Source organism: Phocoena phocoena, chromosome 2 (genome assembly GCF_963924675.1).
Source record: "Phocoena phocoena chromosome 2, mPhoPho1.1, whole genome shotgun sequence".
Taxonomy (NCBI): Eukaryota; Metazoa; Chordata; class Mammalia; order Artiodactyla; family Phocoenidae; genus Phocoena; species Phocoena phocoena.
Window position 1 is genome coordinate 23,864,234 of NC_089220.1, and position 19,317 is coordinate 23,883,550.

The 19,317-nt window shown below is 39.8% G+C and overlaps 1 protein-coding gene across 8 annotated transcripts in view; it reads right to left on the reverse strand.

The window, feature by feature from the left end:
* The window catches only part of NRXN3 (neurexin 3), a 1,619,945-nt gene that overhangs the window by 1,037,779 nt on the left and 562,849 nt on the right, over nt 1-19,317 (reverse strand). For all 8 annotated transcript variants that reach the window (XM_065871334.1, XM_065871333.1, XM_065871337.1 and 5 more), the window contains one exon: nt 4,220-4,423. In XM_065871334.1, coding sequence (XP_065727406.1) covers nt 4,220-4,423 — 204 coding nt within the window. The remainder of the gene's footprint in view (nt 1-4,219; nt 4,424-19,317) is intronic.

Consider the following 19,317-nt stretch of genomic DNA (forward strand, 5'->3'; position numbering starts at 1 on the left):
AGTTTGAGGAGAAAAATCTACCCCAGTTCCTTGTTCACAGGGTCTGAGAGGGTGGTCTTGATAGTGATGATTTTTTTTTTTTTTTTTTTTTTGCGGTACGCGGGCCTCTCACTGTTGTGGCCTCTCCCATCGCGGAGCACAGGCTCCGGGCACACAGTCTCAGCGGCCATGGCTCACGGGCCCAGCCGCTCCGCGGCATGTGGGATCCTCCCAGACCAGGGCATGAACCCGTGTCCCCTGCACCAGCAGGCGGACTCTCAACCACTGCACCACCAGGGAAGCCCGATGTATTGTTTTTTAATGAAAAAATGAATCAGAAGAACTGACCTGGGAGGGCAATTTCCTTTAGATCTCCAGTCGCAGCCGAAGTCCTCTCTCTGCCTGAGCCTTGGCATGGTATTTGAGGAATGTGGGTATGTGTGTGTGTGCTGTTCATTCTGTTTCAGTTGTTTCATTTAATTTTAGTAAATAAGGAGAAATTATTATTTTCTATATTGATGAGCTTCAGGTTGAGCACGGAAGAGGTGAATGTTTCTAGGTGTTTTATGTCTTCAGTGATGCATACAGTAAACAGTAGTCTGCAAGTCCATGTTTCCAGAGAGAGAACATCTGGAGAATCTGAATGCAATTAACCAAGCTGCATGGCACTGCCTACAAGCCTCCACCACTGAAGAAGGGTTGTCTGCATTCTGCTGAGGATTCTTACAGGCCCATGAATGAGGCTGTACCAATACTGATTGACTTTTCTGCTGTATGGCTCAATTCAAACCAAGCACTAAGAAAAAGATGCCTTCCGTGCATGTTTAAAAGGTGACCATTGTGAAAGCAGTTAGAAGTCATTAAGTCTGTCACATCACTGTCCACAGTATTGATCTGTGGAGGTAACGGATAACCCATGATGACTGAGTAGGTTAGAAACATGGGTAGTCCCACCTCTGTGACCTACTTTCTTTGTTTCACATGTATCAAGCAATCATAAAAACACTATTGACTTATCTCAGAAAGTTACTGTGAGATTAAAATAAGGTTTTCAAAATATTTAAAAATACTATAATAGTAAAAATTATTATTATATCTTTTAATACTAAGAGATAAAAATACGATTGGTCAATGGCCAACCTCAAAGTTTTTAAAAATGTGCTATGTGTAGCTGGACATTGCTCATGGCTGCTATTGCCACGGCTGGCTATCTTCAGAAAGCAAGGCCCTTGGAGAAGCCTAGTCCCCTTGATATTTAAGAGACACGTTACATCAGAAAAATACAGACATTTATATCATGACCTTATATGTGTGAACAATTTGAAATAAACTGGAATATCATTCGTGCCTGTGCTAGAAAAGAGACACAACTTAAATGGAGGGAGGGATCCTTTGAAATTAGTTTTGGGGATTGTGTACGTAAATGCACACTCTGCCTGGAGATGTTTTCTACTATAATGAAAAAAAAAGGGTAATATGAATTCATGACACGGAGAAAAAAATCATTTATGAAGGGCTTTATTCTAGGGAGGGGGGTAGGAGAACCTTCAAACAAAGCATGAGTATGAAGAGTTGTGCACACATGTACAAGGAATTTAAGTTCAGTTTTCTGTGTTAGGTTTGAAAGAAAGTAAATTCAAACCAGTAATTGTGGTGAACCATACCCTTCAGGGAAAAAAGAAGTGACCATTGTTTCTAGAGAAGCACAGTGCTCTTTTGCCTAAGATGCCTCAACTTAGGAGAGCTACACTGATCATGTGCAGAAAGGAGTCAGGAGGCAAAAGCAGAGTCTTTTAAAAAAGCACACCTTGGGGCTTCCCTGGTGGCACAGTGGTTGAGAGTCCGCCTGCCGATGCAGGGGACTCAGGTTCGTGCCCTGGTCTGGGAAGATCCCAGAGGCCACGGAGCGGCTGGGCCCGTGAGCCAAGGCCACTGAACCTACGCGTCCGGAGCCTGTGCTCCGCAACGGGAGAGGCCACAGCAGTGAGAGGCCCGCATACCGGAAAAACAACAACAACAACAAAAGAAACACACGCCTCCCAGATTTTCATGACAGTTTAAAATGCAAAAATAATGCTTCTAGGAATACACCTGGGATCTATGACTGTGTGTGTGTGTGTGTGAGAGAGAGAGAGAGAAAGAGAGAGAGACAGAGAGAGAGAGAGAACCTGTTCATCTCTTTCTTCATCCCCTTTTATCTCCCTCCACCTCCATTTTTCCTTCTAAGATGTGAGACCTGTCATAGTTGGCCTTCTAATCTTACAAAACAACATCTAAAAAGGAAAAAAAAAAGGTGTCTGTTTAAAGGCAATGTGCATTTCCCCAGGACCCCACGGGGCTGAATATTCCTTATATCTCTGGCTCTCTCTTACCTTGAAATAGAGAGTTAAAAACTGACCCTATCTTCTTTTCTGTGAGCTAGTTAGGAGGTCACATTTGTTTTCATTTTAGTTGTGGGAGGGTTTTTTTTAAATTTTTATTTCTTCTGTTGTTTTTCAGAGAACTTGACAGTAGGCTACTGGTGGTGGTTTCAGGTATGCACTCTGGTTGGTTGGTTTCAGGTGGGCAGGATGGTGTAGGGAGGGGAAGGTGAGGAGGACAGGGGAATGCCAGTCCCTGCAGGCTGCTCAGTACACTCTGTTCTCAAGGCTGTTTGCTATGCGGGCCGCAGGCTTTGGGCCTTTGAAGGGTTGAATACCATCTTTTGATTTACCATGGCTGATGGTGGGGAGGATTGGAAACTCAAGAACACCCACAAAGATCTAGCAAAAGAGAAAAACAAAACCCAAAATAACCAAACACACACATACGCAAACCAAAGAAAAACCAAGAGACACACTGACAACAGAAATCAAATGTGCTTGGAAAAGAAAAAGGGCATAGTATTGTAAAAGCTGCAACTTGGGGGAAAAAAGAGACACACAAGTAAACAAGCCACTGCTCAAAACAGTCTTCTGTGTCCTAGAGATTTTTAGGATTGTCGTATAGGCATTTTTCAAGAGTGACCAGTTGACCTGACAGCATATAAGACTGATATTGATTTCCCATCTTCCCACCAGGCCATCTAGGGTTGCATCTGATACATTTGTCCATCATGTCTTCTCCATGCCTCTGACAAGCCATTCCACCGCATCTTTATGAAGGAGTTGTGTATCTAAACATACTCTACATAGCCAAACAAATCAGAGGCTTAGAAAGTTTGAGTGCAGCTGTATCACTAATCCTGTCAACACAGGGCACTGACTTTCTACTGAGTAGAATCAGCAGAAATAGAGATTGCTTTTTTTCCTTCCAAAAACCAAGAGGTCCTCACTCTCCATAGAAGATTGATTAGAATCCAGCCAAGAAGGTCAGTAGCCTGAGAGGATGTGAGGCCATAAAAGAGGGATTTCCAAAGTATCATTATAGGTAATTACAGTAGAAGAACAGGTCCTCCCTCAATCAAGCTACAAATTTGAAACTGTCATAATTTCTCAACACTAAGGAAAAATGGATATGTATTATATAAGAACAGAGTAACTGGTAACAGTGTGACTTAATAATTTTTATCAAAAGGGCTGTCTAGTGAGGGTAGGAATGTCAGGAAGGAAGAAGGGACACATACCAGGAGCCACACCATCCTTCCATGTGTCAGAGACTCTAAACTTATAGAATTTTTCCCCGATGGGACAACAGAAGTAATGTGACTTGTGCTCCCCACTAGGAGAGAGTAAATATAAGGAGATACTAGTGTCATCAAGGCCACCAGAATTTCCCATGGGAACAGTCCTTGTGGAGCTTCAAACAATGCATTTCTCATCCCACTCACATGGCTTCGTTCTCTCAAACACCACCCTCCCATTTTGCTTCCATCTCATGCCCTGTCCCTGTCCTCTGCTTTGACTGTTTTGAGTGGTGACCAAGGAGTTGGACTTAATGGGAATGTGCTTGATCAAAAGATGGACCAAAGTAGCGTGTTTTACACAAAGCTAAACGATTCAAAAAACCAAGAAAGGAAACTTAGAAAACAAATCTTCTAGTAAAGAAACCACCACTGTCAGAAACCAGAAATTGACATCAAAACCTCATGCAGAAACAAGAAGGTGTTTGTTGCTGTTGGGATTTATCCTTGGCCTATTAAACAAGAGGTGAACAGCTAAATTTCAAGAAACAAACAAAGAATTCAGTCAAACCAATGAAAATCAGAAAAGAAAGGGAAGACAAGCCCAAACAGAGTGGCAGAGGGTACTTCATACGATACCTAAGTTAACCATGAGCTTCACGCGCCCCCCATCCAGCTCCAAACGCAGGGTGTCAGCAGAGTCCCTGGAGGTAGTAGCCACCAGCAGCCCATAAGCTCGCTGGGACATGAAGCGGAAGGACACGTCCTCTGCCTCGGTATGCATGACCATGGGCATGATGATCTTCATGTACATGCTGCCGTCGTAGCTCAGGATGGACGCCTCTGCAGAGAAGAAAGGAGGGTATCGTCAGGATGAAGGATGCCAGAGTCTGCCTTTGCTTCCAGGGTAGGCAGAGTAGAAGGAGAGGGCACCAAATTAGTAGACAGGTGTCTCGTGCTTGCTAGACCTCCACTGCTGCTTTTAAGCTGTATGCAGACCCCTTAAACTCTGAGGTTCTATTTCCTCATTTGTAAAAGACATCTGATGGCACTGGTCCCTGCCCTACCATGCTCACTGACTTGTCAATGGTACCACATGAAATAATGGATGTGAAGGCATTTTGCAAAAGTGAAAATGCCCTCACAAATGGTAGTAATTCTGTATGCTGTAGACACGACAAAGCAAAACAAGACACTAAACAAAACTTGAGTCCTGTAAATATTTCATGAAGAACAGGAGGGAAGCAGCAGTTTATAATCACCACAGTGAACAAATAAATACTTGCCAGAGTGCTGCTAGAAAAAGAAAAGAGCAGCAGCACAGCCAGGCCTTGTAGAAGGTTGCTTGGCCCGTTCAAAGAAGACTGATGGAGCCAGGGCCAGAACAACAACAACAAAAGCTAAGCACACCTTTGGGAACCAGACATTTTACTTTTATTCAAATAGCACTTTTATAGGAAAGGAAGAAGCTCACTTTTATTTGAAACCTTCTCTAGTCCAAACACTTTGGTTATGAGCCCTCCACCCCCTCCAATATATCTCATTTAATGCCACAACGTGGGTCTACCATTCCTACTTTCGAGCAGAAAACCAAGGGTCTTGGGGGAGTAGGTTATCATCCCTAAGTCACACAGTCTGGACTTTTTTTTTTTTTTTTTTTTTTTTTTGCGGTACGCGGGCCTCTCACTGCTGTGGCCTCTCCCGTTGCAGAGCACAGGCTCTGGACGCGCAGGCTCAGCGGCCACGGCTCACGGGCCCAGCCGCTCCGCGGCATGTGGGATCTTCCCGGACCGGGGCACGAACCCGTGTCCCCTGCATCGGCAGGCGGACTCTCAACCACTGCGCCACCAGGGAAGCCCCACAGTCTGGACTTTAACCCGGTATATCCAATACCAAGTCCAGGGCCTGTTATGTAGCACCATGTGGCTCAAAACGTGAATTTGTTTAATCATTTGTTTAGCAAATATTTTAGAGAACACGGGAAGAGAATATCACTCACATTCCTATGAAGCCAACTGCCACTGAACTCAGCACCTGGCACTGAAAAGGTCCTTACTAAATATTTGCTACATTCCAATATGCACTATGGAGGGTACAAAGGTGAAGCAGACAACATCCCCTGTCCTGAAGGGAGACTAGGCACACACAAGTAACTACTAGAATATAAACATGGCTAAATGACCCAGCAAAGATATATTGATAAAGCCAGGAGCATTCAGAAGAGAGAGGCTATAGCATGCAGGGGAGTAGAATTGATGTGGTAAAGTCTGAAGCTGGTCTTGATAGATGGGTGGGGTTTTTAATGAAAGAAGTGATGGCATCAGATTTCACAGGTAGATAAAACAGTATCTCTATACACAAAAAGGAAAGAAGAGGGGTATGCTCAGATAATAACAAACTTCAATTTAACAGAAGTGTCAAGCATATTTTAAGAATAGTTATACAAAGGTGCTTTGAGATTAGAATAAAATCAATGGACTCTGGTAGATACTGGGAAGTAAATGAATAGTTTTAGATTATGAGGTACCACAATATGCTCATTTGTGACTACATACCAGGCACTCTTCTAGGTGTTGAGGACATGACAGTGAACAAAAGGAACAAACATCTTCTGTCCTCATGCATAAAAGGCATAGGAACACGGAGAGACAAGGCAGACCACGTGGAAAGTTCTCAAAATAGTACATCATCATCATACACCCAACCTTATTTACACAACACACAAAAGGTCCATGAAAAAAACATAAATACACCTGTCATTCCTGGGAATCAACCTTCACCTGGGTAAAATCCATGACATGCTCATAGTTGTATATTATAATGTACAAACTCTAAGAGGATCACAAACAAAGGTGTAACAGTTACAGACACCATCAAAATGAAAAACATATTTTGAAGATCTCTTATTATTTGAGAAGCATTATCTAAATGTAACACATGCTCAAGATGTAAAACGTTTATCTCCTGAAAGAGCAGAATCAAAAGATCAATAACAATAGCTAAAATTTATTGAGCACTTACTATTTGCCTGGTGCTTTCTAGGATTTTACATGCATTAAGATGGCACTTAATCCTCACAAGTACTTCGTGAAGAAGACAATATTATTATATTTTATAGATACCAGGTCACACATCCAAGAAATGGCAGAGCTGGAAGTTAAATGTAGGCAGTCCGATTCTCATGGCTGTATACATAATGATTCTGCCAAATTGTGAGAGACTTATACTAGGAGCACAGCCATGTTTCTTAGCACATAAAGTACATCTACAATGCTTCATGGCAGACTGTGGTGTTCTTGTGTGTGTGTGTGAGTGCATGCACACGTGTGCACATATATACACATGTATGCCATTATTTAAAGTTGTATTTTATGAACATATACAATTATATAGAGATGATATGTATTTCTAAATAATATATTGTTATATATTACTAGGCACAATGCTGTGTGTGTAATTATGAACACCATTAATTACTACTATGTACCTTCTACTATAGACACCCACACAAAAATACACTCCTTTTTAAAAGATGTTAGGGTATTCAGTGAGCCATGAGATGGTTGTTTTGATGCATTCAACTTAAATAATTCCAAAACTAATGGCCACTTTTATCTCTCTGGATATGTACAGTGGCAGAATATATGCATAAATGAATGTATCTTTATGTCAATATTGGTAGTGTCAGAGAACAAATATCAGGTGCATATGTAGTTAAACATCTAATGGTACAAAATAAAGTATGTATCTCAATGTATACCTTTGTGTGTATCTTGGTGAGTATGTTCTACTATTAACATGGTATTTTTAAGGGGAGGGTGATGAAGCAAAAAACTTAATATAGGAATCAGCTGAAACAAAATTTGTTTCAGAATTCATATTAATTTGCTTATAAGATTTCAAACACAAGGGGTACCATGAATGGAATACTATTCAATGGAAAATAAGTCTAAATAAGGAAAGTTATTTGATCTAAAAACTATCAGATTATTGAGTGTTGAAAGACCACATCATGAAATGCTGACATAATAGTACTTACACAGTTCTCCTTTTTTAAATTAATTAATTAATTTATTTATTTATTTATTGGCTGCATTGGGTTTTCGTTGCTGCGTGCGGGCTTCCTCTAGTTGAGGTAGGCAGGGGGCTACTCTTCGTTGTGGCACACGGGCTTCTCATTGCCATGGCTTCTCTTACTGTGAAGCACGGGCTTTAGGTGCGTGGGCTTCAGTAGTTGTGGCACGTGGGCTCAGTAGTTGTGGCTCGCGGGCTCTAGAGTGCAGGCTCAATAGTTGTGGTGCACGAGCTTAGCTGCTCCACAGCATGTGGGATCTTCCCGGACCAGGGCTCCAACCCGTGTCCCCTGCACTGGCAGGCTAATTCTTAACCCCTGTGCCACCAGGGAAGTCCCCAGTTCTCCTATTTTGTTCCTCTTTTCCTCCTTTACTACTTCCTTTTGTCTTAAGTGAATATTTCCTAGCATATTATTTTAATTCCTTTGATGGTTCTTAACTAAATAACCAAGTAACTAAGAGCTACTTTCTTAGTGATTGGTCTAGGGCTTACAACATACATCTTAATTTATCAGAATCTACTTCATATTTATACTAACTTAATTCCAGTAAGATACAGAAACTTTACTCTTACATAGCTTTCTTCTGGTCCTCCTTTTTGTGTTATTATTGTTATTCATATAATGTCTATATATGTTTCAAACTCAAAAATACATTGTTATAATTATTGCTTTATAAAAACAACTTCTTATGAAGTGAAGAAAGGAGAGCTCAGATATATTTATAGAGTTTTTTTTAAATAAGCTTATTATTTACCATGTCTGTCTCTCTTCGTTTCTTTTTGTGGACTAGCAGTACCATCTGGTGCCATTCCCTTTCTTCGATGTAGCTTCATTCATTTTTTATTATCAAATATATTACAATTCTATGTTATAGGCCCAACAATACAATTTTATAGATTGTTTTATGTAATTGCTTTTTAAATCAGTTAAAAGAAGAAAGAAAAAGAAATGTGTGATTATACTCTTTTATCATTACCTACATAATTACCTTTATTGGAGCTCTTTGTTTTTTCATGTAGATTCAAATTACTGTCTGCAGTCACTTCCTGAACTTCTTTTAGTAGTTCTTATAAGGCAGGTATACTAGCAATGAATTCTGTTTTTTGTTTACCTGGATACATCTTTGTTTCACTTTCACTTTTGAAGATGCTTCTGTTGGCTATAGGATTCTTAGCTGATGTTATATTTTTTTCAGCACTTTCAATGTCAACTCACTGCCTTTGGCCTACATTGTGAAGAGACATCAGCTGTTAATCTTATTGTGGGCCTTTGTATATGATAAGCCACTTTTCTCTTGCTGCTTTCAAGATTTTCTCTTTGACTTTCAACATTTCTATTATAATAAGTCTGGATGTGAATGAATTCCCTTGTACTGATCCTTCTTAGAGCTCACTGATGTGTAAATTAGTGTTTTTCCTCAAATTTAGGAAATCTTCAATCATTAATTCTTTAAATATTTTTTCTGTCCTATTCTCTCTCTCCTTTTTTCCAGGACTGCCATCATACATATGTTGGTACTCTTAATGATGTCCCATATTTCTCTGATGCTTTGTTTATCTTCATTCATTTTTCTTTCTTCTATTTAGACTGTATAATCTCTACTGATCTATCTTCAAGTTTGCAGATTCTTTCTTCTGCTAACTCACATTTTCTGTTGAGCCCCTCTAGTGAATTTTTCATTTATTGTGCTTTCAAGCATTTTAGATAGATAGATAGATAGATAGACAGACAGAGAGACAGGGATAGATAGGTAGGTAGATAGGTAGATAGATAAATACTCCCCAAATGATAGAAATTTTGGAATTGAAAAGTTGAAAAATAGATATATAAATATATATAATTTAAATCTCTTTATTAACATTATCTATTTGATAAATCACTGTTATCTTATTTTGCTTTAATTCTTTAAGCACAGTTTCCCTTAATTCCCACAAATCCCTTTGTAAATATTTATAATAGCTTTGGTGTAGTTGTCTGCTAAGCGCAACATCTGGGCAGTTTCTATTGCCTGTATGTACTCCTATGTATGGGTCACACTTTCCTTTTTTGTGTATGTTTCACAATTTTCTGTTGAAAACTGGACATTTTAGATAACAGACTGTAGCACGTCTGGATACTGCTCTCCCCTCCGTGACCACCACCAGGGCTACTTCTTTCTGTTTGTTCATTCATTTATTTGTTTAATGACTTGGCTGAACTAATTCTGTGACATATTTGCCCAGCAGTGTGAAGGCTCTGATGTCCTTGTTCAGATATTTTTGCATTTTTTATCTTTTAGCCTGTCTTCCTAGGTGTTGATCCTAGGTCAGTATAAGCCACTTATTGCTCAACTATTATACCTAAGCCCCCTTGGTCAGTTAATTTTTACTCATTATCTGGTGGATTTGTGTGACTTGGAGACGGCTTTCACAGTTCAGTAAGCTTAAGACTTTGCCTCACGTTCAGCCAGGGACTAGTACTTGGAAGTTGCCCCTCCTGTCACTCCTGAGTCGGTGCAGTCTTGGGAATATGCACAGTCCTCCAGCCCACCAAGGATAAGTGTGGTTTTCGCTTTAAGCCTGGTCTCCTAGGGGTATCCCCTGGCTAAAAGCAGCTTATCGTTCAGTCAGTTAAGAGGTTGTACCTTAAGCCCCTTGAGCCAATAGGCTCTTCCTCTTACTGATGGATATATGTGTAGCTTAGTAATACTTTCAAATCTTCCCCATCTCCTCCTCTAATTAGCTCTGAGTGTATCCCAGCAAATGAGTATAACCATCTAGACCTCCATGGCTTTCTCTACCCCTGATTCTCTTTGCTAAACTTCTGACATTAGCAAACTTCTGGTCTGCCATTTCACTCATTGCTACTAGTATCATACATCTACCTGTCCCTTCAAAACTGATAGTGACCAAGATCACCATTATTTTCAAAAGTCCTTTACCCATGAGCTTCTCTAATCCTTGTTCTAAACAGCCAGGCAGAGTCGTAGAGCTCTGCATCCCAATAACTTGCATCTACCCCAGAGCAGAACCTCTGTGCCACTACACAACCCAGCTGTGTGCAGAAACAGTGGCCCACTTCTCCCTGAGTGACATTCCCATTCTAAAAGTGGGCATGAGAGGAAGATGATAGGTCCTGGTCTTCTCAGCTTGCCCCTCCTAACATGAAACATGACTAAGCTGGGGCAGGGACAATTGGAGCCCCTATATTCTTGACATGCCAAACCTGGGATAGAGCTTCTGCTCTATGAATGGAGATTTAGTAGGAGAAGTGAGGCCTCTTCTTGGCTGTGCCTACCAGGAATATTGCTTCTGCAACATGGAACTGGGGAGGGTTGAGAGGCACCAGTAGCCTGACCATCTGAGGTGAAACTGTAGTCCTAGTGTAACTGGTTGGAGAGAGAGATCCTGTCTTCTTGGCCACAACCACCTGGAATGAAGCTTCCAGAACAAGGAGCAGGGGGGTAGGAGAAGGGAGCACGTTGTTGTTTAAATACCATAGCTCTCACTTTTCTTAGTGAGATTTGGTAGATCTCTTAAATAAATGTTTGTCCATTTGTTGTATGTCCTTAGAACAATTTTCAGAGATTTTAAATGGTTGTGTGTGTTTTAATAATTTTCACCAATTAAATGGTTGTTTCACTGGGGAGATCTGCTAAGTTCCTCGTCCAGCCATTCTAGAGTTCCCTATTTTGATTATTACAAATGTCTTATATATCTTTTCCCATAAAATTCCTGGACTCCAGATTCAGGTGAGGTTCCCTGGCTGGTAACACTTTGCATTTGTTGTTGCACATCACTCCTGGAGAAATTAAACACACGTTTTGTTCACCTCAACTGGAAGAGTACTCTTGGAGGCTTGGGCTTGTTTTCCTCCAGGCTTTGCCCCACATGCCTTTTCCCTTTGCTGATTTTACTCTGTAACTTTTGCTGTAATAAACCATGACCATGAATATAGTATCTCGAGTCCTGTGAGTCCTTCTAGAGAAATATTCAAATTGAGAGTGGTTCTGGGGACCTCTGATACCCACATACAGTTGTCCTCAGTGTACTGGGGGATTGGTTCCAGGACCCCTTGCAGACAACAAAATCTTCGGATGCTCAATCCCTTATGTAAAATGGCACAGTATTTGCATATAACCTACAAATATCCTCCCATATACTTAAAATCATCTCTAGATACTTACAATACCTCATACAATATAAATGCTATGTAGTGTTAAATACAATGTAAATGCTCTGTAAATAGTTGCCAGTGTGGCAAATTCAAGTTTTGCTTTTTGGAAATTTCTGGAATTTAAAAAGTATTTTTGATCTAAGGTTGGTTGAGTCCATGGCTGTGGAACCCAAGGATATTATCAACTGTATTCTTTGTTCTACATTCATAATGCGTATGATCATTATGTGTTTGTTGTATATTCAAAGATGGTCACTATTCTCACCATGCCTTTTGTCACAGTTTCTCCATTTCTGAGTAATTTTATTTCATCTTTTAAGTGCTTGGATTTTATGGTAACACCTTTTTATTTTATTTTATTTTTTGTTGTTTTTTGTTTTCAACATACCCATCAGTTTCTTTTTTTTCTTTTAACATCTTTATTGGAGTATAATTGCTTTACAATGTTGTGTTAGCTGCTGCTGTATAACAAAGTGAATCAGCTATACGTATACATATATCCCCATATCCCCTCCCTCTTGCGTCTCCCTCCCACCTTCCCTGTCCCACCCCTCTAGGTGGTCACAAAGTATATGGAAACACCTTTTTAAAAAGAACTCACTAGTATTATTATTACCAAAGTTTGTTCATGTTTGTGAAAGTCTATTTGTGCTCTTGATATTTGAATTGCATTGTGGTTGTGTGTAATTCTTGAGTCACCCTTCATTTCATGCAGAATTTTACACACTTCGAGTTATTGTTCTTGAGATTGTATAATGCCAACATTTCCTCTCATAGGTGGTAAATGATGTAAATTTTGTATAAATGCCTAAAGAATATTATTTTATTCCTTGAAGCCCAATGACATAATCAATACACATCTCAGTGTTGAATATACTATATCTGATTTTCTTAGAACCCATCATGCTATTTTGAACTTTATGGAGTCCGTTCTTTATATTAAGAACAAATTTCTGGTTTGATGCCTTTAGGTAATCTCTTTGTTAAAGTACTCAGTTTTTCTGTTTCTGAGGTCCAATTATCTTGTCTGTCCTCATATCTCTTAGTTTCTTTATTATGGATTTCGGCTCTTTGACTTTTCATCAGCATTCACTGTGAAGCATTTTCCTTCTATCAATATATCAATATTTAGCCATGTGTTATCTGCACCCCTGTGGTTACTAATTACTTATTTCAAATAAGTTATGTGATCATACTTTGGCTCTCAGATATTCCATATACAGTCTCTCTTTTCCATTCACTCATTTGTTTTTATTTTTTCTTTGAATTCTTATACCATTAATTAAATTCTCTTAAAATATTCTACAGTGCAAATGAGCTACAGACTATACAGCTCATGGGAAAGTTTTCTGTCCTTTGGTTTGTTTTCTTCTAGCTCAAATTCCTTCAGTTTTCTAAGCTATACCTATGTTTTTTGAAATTGTATTTGCCTGATGTTTTCTATTTGCACTGTCATGTCATTGTCTTTCCTGCTCATACTCAGGTGGCTCTGTCCAGAGTTTCTAGTTGTTCACATATAGTTTCAGTAACTTACTGGCTCCCAGAGTCATCTACAGTTTAATGGCTTCATATTTTTAGTTCTATGTACTTTTTTTTCCTGTAGGCTGAGAGATAGCAATGTGGAAGTTAATGGATGGGAGAAATGAAGAGCTCAGCCAAGACTGTGTGTAACCTTCATTTAGCTTTCAGAGCTATGCTGTCATTTCTGAAGCTTTGTTAAATGTCCTCTACTCGAAGACAGCCCACCTGGTTGAAGAGTGCATCCCAAGGCCATGGTGGTGGGAATGATACATTAGAACTTTTGAGCCCTTTAGCCCTGCTGACATCTCTTTTGATCCTCAGTCCTGTTGTTTGTTTCTGTTACATGCATTTACCTCTTACAGACATTCCCATTATTCTTCACTCAGATAAGAACATCTACTCAATCTATTTATTTTCCTCTATAAAGGTATTTTAGGGATAATTCTCACTATTTTTTTATCAACTGGACAGTACTGTACCTGAGGAACACAGGCAGGGTTGGCAGCCTCATCATGTTTGACCATTCCTCTTAACTTGGCTTCAGAATCATTTATCTTGTTCCTATTTTTTGAGACTTACGACACTGAGTTGTGCCTCTTTCCTTACTTACGGCTGACAATTATTTGGCTGGTATACCCTTTTCTGTTTAACTTGAAAGAGAGTTTCTGGTAGGCAACTTTCCCCTACCATCTTCGTACTTCTTTTCATAATCAAATTATTGCATCTAACACCAAAGGAACAGAGAGGAAATAATCAAAACTGAGGGTTCTTTAATGTTATTATAAGCATATGTTGTTTTAGATGTGATGAGGTCCTAATCAAGAAGATAAGCGAAAATTATACGGAAAATTGACTGTAGAAAGTAAATGGTACAGAGAAGTTCTTCTTGCCTACACAAACTTGGAAGTGATACCATTTACATTTCCTACAGTTTTAAAGGAGAAAGCCAGATTGGTAGGCATGCACAGGGAAGGGATAAAACAAAAGCACTAGACAACACAATCGATGTAATGCTGCTAACGAATGCAAGGGGTCCCCTGACATCGATACAGTACTATGAGCAACTAGCAATGTGCTTTCATGTAGTAGACTTCCCAGGTCTCACTTTGCACTTAGCATACCAAGCAGACTTCCTAGCACTACCCACCGGCCCTTAAGCCATCTACTGTAGAGAGAAGATACTCTCACGGCCAGCCTTGTAAGCAAAGTACCAATAAACAATCACCCGCCTCACCATCTTCTCTTTTTGTACCTTCAAGACATCCTCCTGTTTCACTCATGCAGCCACTGGCCTCATACACTCCCTAAGTGTGTTTTATTCTAACAAAGCTTCCAGAATACACAGACTGCTTCCTCTCTACCCAAACTGGGCTGATCTTAAGCACTGTGCAAATCTATGCAGGAATGCCCACCAGGTTCTAATTCTGTATTTTGCAGCAGCAGGAGCAACATACATTTCTAGGTCTGAGCAGACCCAACAGCAGCCAACAGTTCCAGGGAATCACAACTGATATGAGGTGACGTCCTCCCTCTCATGGACAAGGCTGAGAAGAACTAACTTTTCACATCCTCAGCATCGTGCTGCCATTACATACAGTTCGACTGCTTTCCCATCCCCAAACAAGTAAAGCACTCTAAAGCCATGACAGAAGCATTCTCTTTACCCACGACAACCCAAAATATCTCCAGGCATTGTCAAATGCCTCTTGGGGGAAAAATCCCCACCCCCAACCCAGGTGAGAACCACAGTGATGATCCCATATGGGCTAGAGTATATGGACTGGAGTGATAAAGTTAAGACTGAAGGGAGATGCAGAGGGTCCATTATAAAAGAGCTAATAAGCACAATTAGGAAGTTTGGATATTAGTTAACATAAGAGGGTGTTTAAGACAGGAAGTGACACAATAAGACTTGCTTTTTAGGCTAACTCTGGTGCTGCAGGGAAGACAGAATGGCATGGTAAGAGATTAGATGCAATCTTACCCAATTTTCCTCCAGATACTATTGCCGCTGCTTTATTTTGCAAACGTATTATGAAATTTCGAAACAATATTTATAAATGATGGTGGTATGTTTCTTAGAATTGATCTGACTCTTTGAGTCAATTCAAGAAAGCTCTATCGGGCAGAGCTGTAATTACACATATGTAATTACACCTATTCAGAATCATTGCTCAGTGTGCTGTCGCTATGAGCATATAAGCTTGGAGTTAGAAAATCTGGGTAGAATCCTACATCTGCAAATTATATATATATATATATATATATATATATATATATATATATATATATTATTTTTAGCCACGACTTGGAGTTAGAAAATTCGGGTAGAGTCCTAGATCTGCAAGTTATTTTATTTTTTTGGCCTCACTGGCATGTGGGACCTTAGCACAGCATGTGGGATAATCTTAGTTCCCCGACCAGGGATCGAATCCATGCCCCCTGCATTAGAAGCACAGAGTCCTAACCACTGGACCACCAGGGAAGTCTTAGATCTGCAAGTTATTTAACTGTGAAATATTCTTGGGCTTCAGTTTCCCCATCTGTAACATGTATAATAATAATACTGAATCAGCCAGGATACTAATAGGAAATAGACGGCCAACTCAAGTTATGCCATTTGATGAAGGTTTAATACAAGTAATATTTACAATGGTAAAGGTAGGGAATAGTGAACCCTCCAGAGGTAATATGGTATTTAGGGCTAGTAAATGCAGACCGATATATTACTATGTGTAGGCCTGATAGAGCAAGCAGAAGGTCAACTGCCAGAACCCTGAGTGGGGAGTGGAAGAGGGAGAGAACAAGGGTGCACTATGAGTGCCTCACAAGACTGTGACCTTATGTCAAGGTGTGCAGCCAGCTGGCAGCCATATCACAGACAAGAAATTAAATATTCAGACCTCATTCTCATCATTCCTTCTCATCTTTCTTGCATGCTTCCCATTGGGCAAATTCAACTGGAATACAAAAGGGTAAGAGAGGCTGTTAATGCAATCCTTATAGGATAACCTTCCAGGGTACAAAGCTGAGTAAAAAAGTATGAAGAAGAGTGAAGAATGGATCCAGGGTTGCAAAGAAAAGCTATCCATCACAAAGGTGAGCCCAAGAGAATGACTGCAAAGATATCCAAATGTCTGAAATTAATGGGTCCTCAATGAATGTTACATGTGTACGTGCACACACACGTGTTTTAACTTCCCTGATGTGTGGAGATGACCCATTGCTTTCACGTGCAGATACTTCCATATTAGAGGCAGCACTGATCAGTAGAAAGAGCCTAGGTGTCTGGAGGCCAACATTCCACTCCCAGCTCCACCTCTTATGGGTGCGCAACCTCAGGAAAGTTGCACATTCTCTGACTTTCCTTTTCCTTTATGTAAATCTTCAATCATTTTCAAAAGTCATATAAGAAAATACGTTTGAAAGAGCTCTGCAAACTATAAAGTGGAATGAAATTGTGAAGGGTTAAAGTGTTTTGTTAGTCTTCCTCTTTATTATAAAGTCTACTTTGGTTAAATGGAGAAATAAGGTAGACATTCTGCTTTTTTCTGTTCTCAAATTCCCTACACAATGGGTCTACTTTCATAATAATGGTAGAGATTGCATTCAAGAACACTAGAGTCCTATTATTTACCTTTGATAATAAGCATGGCTCATTACAGTCATAGGCAGACTATGTTCAGTGATTGAACCTGACATCCAGCTACGATTTCCATCCTGAAAAACAGACAGCACTATTCTGTAGACTTTCATTTTTGCCTAAAGCTTGCTGCCTCACTCTGTCATATTCTTCCTGTCAGTATTCCAGAGAATACATTTGCTCTCTCGTTATCACTGATGATCGGTTACAAAAAGTTTGAATAAAAAAAGTTTTACCTCTGATCCATCAACAAGGATGACTGATGGCAGGTATGGAACTATACTGAATGGATCTGTATACTTATCACCTTTACTTTATTCTAGAACGCTGTTAGACAACAGCATTGAGCAGACACAGTAAAGTGATTAATGGCCAACTTGCAGCCTGTCCTGGTTGTGTTTCCCAGGCTAGTTTTTGATGTTTTCATTCCCAAATGAATGGATTGAAGGCTCAGAGAACTGTTCTGCACACAGCTGTGCTCACCAGAATGTGATCGCTCCATTATTGTCTAAGGCCAGACCAGAGAAACAAGTTCTCCAGGGCAGCAAAAGAGAAGACACTTTCTACTTGCCAACTGTTCTGCAATGTACCAGCTCAACCAACCTCAGTTATGTACAGATTTCTTATAAGGAGAGACAGGGCCAGTATTTCAACATGAACCAAAATCAAATTGTTTAGGAATATAAAATGCATTTCCTAGAAAAGTCAAACCAATGAAGAAATGGCCAGAAGTTTAAGTAGCTGATTTAAGTAGAATCAGTCTCTTGTGATTTTTATAAGAAAAAAAAAAGAATACAGAAGTTGTAAAATTACTCTTTCTGAATTGCAGAGAAATTTAGAGTTCAAAACTTAAAATTTACCTGCATTCAAACCTTTATTTCGAAACTGAGGAGACTGAGGTAATATTTAAAAGCTTTGACTTTTTTTTTCTTAAGGAGATATTAAAGACCTTCCTTTTTTTTCCTATTTGGGATCCTGCTTCCAAAATCAGGCTGCACAAAATCAGCAATGATCTGAAACAGGTGAATCAACAGATACACACACACACACACACACACACACACACACACACACACACTCTTAAAGATCTACTGAAGCACCTAATTCAGAGTACTGTTGATACATATATATGATATACACAATATACATGTATCATATGTATATAAGATATATGTTATATATATGACATATATGATAGGTATACAAGCTATTTCCAACACTATTTAAGCAGAGTTAACTATGGAATGGAAGTACAGAAGAACTGTGACAGTGCCAGACACTGCACCCAATTCACGATGGACATGAATTAGAAGATATTTTTTCTAACGGGTGTAACTAAGAGAATTAATAGAGGGACATCTCACAACTCTACATTCGTGCACAGTAGAATCTAGAGTTGCCCAGGGTTAATACACTAGCCTTGGAATTGAATTCCACATAGTTTTGCAAAACTCAGAATGTTGTTAGAGTGAATGTTGGATCCTACGTAGTGTCTCAGGTTGACACATCGGTTCATCAACCCCCTGGCCAACTCTTGCTCAGCAGAACATGTTCTTCTACATCGTATGTGGTATTCATTTCCAAATCATTAGGGCACATTTTTAAGCTACTAGTTGGGTTTATTTAATCAAAACATAGTATTTTAGTGCCTATTATGTTTTCCGGCACTGTGCTAGACTGGGGATCTTGAAATCGACAGAGTCCCCACCTGTGGAGCTTTAATATTAGCTATAGTCTCCTGGGGGCAATGGCTGAATAGAAGTAACCTTGTTAGTTGAGTGATGTAAGTGGCAAGTAGCTATTGTAACACACTAGGGAGAAAAAAAATCAACAGGCATTGCTCAGATTTTCTTATTCTCAAGCCTTCTATCAATATCATGGTATAAGACCTTTAGAAGAGTAAGACATCAGATAATTTTATCAAGGCATAAGCCACAGCCATGGAATATCTAACAATTATGTCTCAGTTCCTTTGTCCTAAAAGATGGGGGTGCATGCTAGGGCTACCACTTCCTAAGGTAAGGGACACTGGGGCGGCTATTACGCAAAGCCTGATGTTATGCTTAGCTTGCCAAATTAAAACAGAAACGTTGTAACTATCTGACTGATGACTAGGATGTGTCATATGCAGGCTGCTACCGTGGTAACAATGGAGAGCACAGCTAAAATCAAGCTATAAACACTTCTTGTCAGGCCCCCACTCCCCTGCAAACAGAACGCTGTTTTACAGGGCTGGCTAACTGTATTGTAAATTATATTACAGCCCGCAGCTCAGGAGTTTCTAAGTCTACAGGGAACAAGTTATCTGGCTCCACCACCATGCTTAGCTTGCCAAAATTGCTT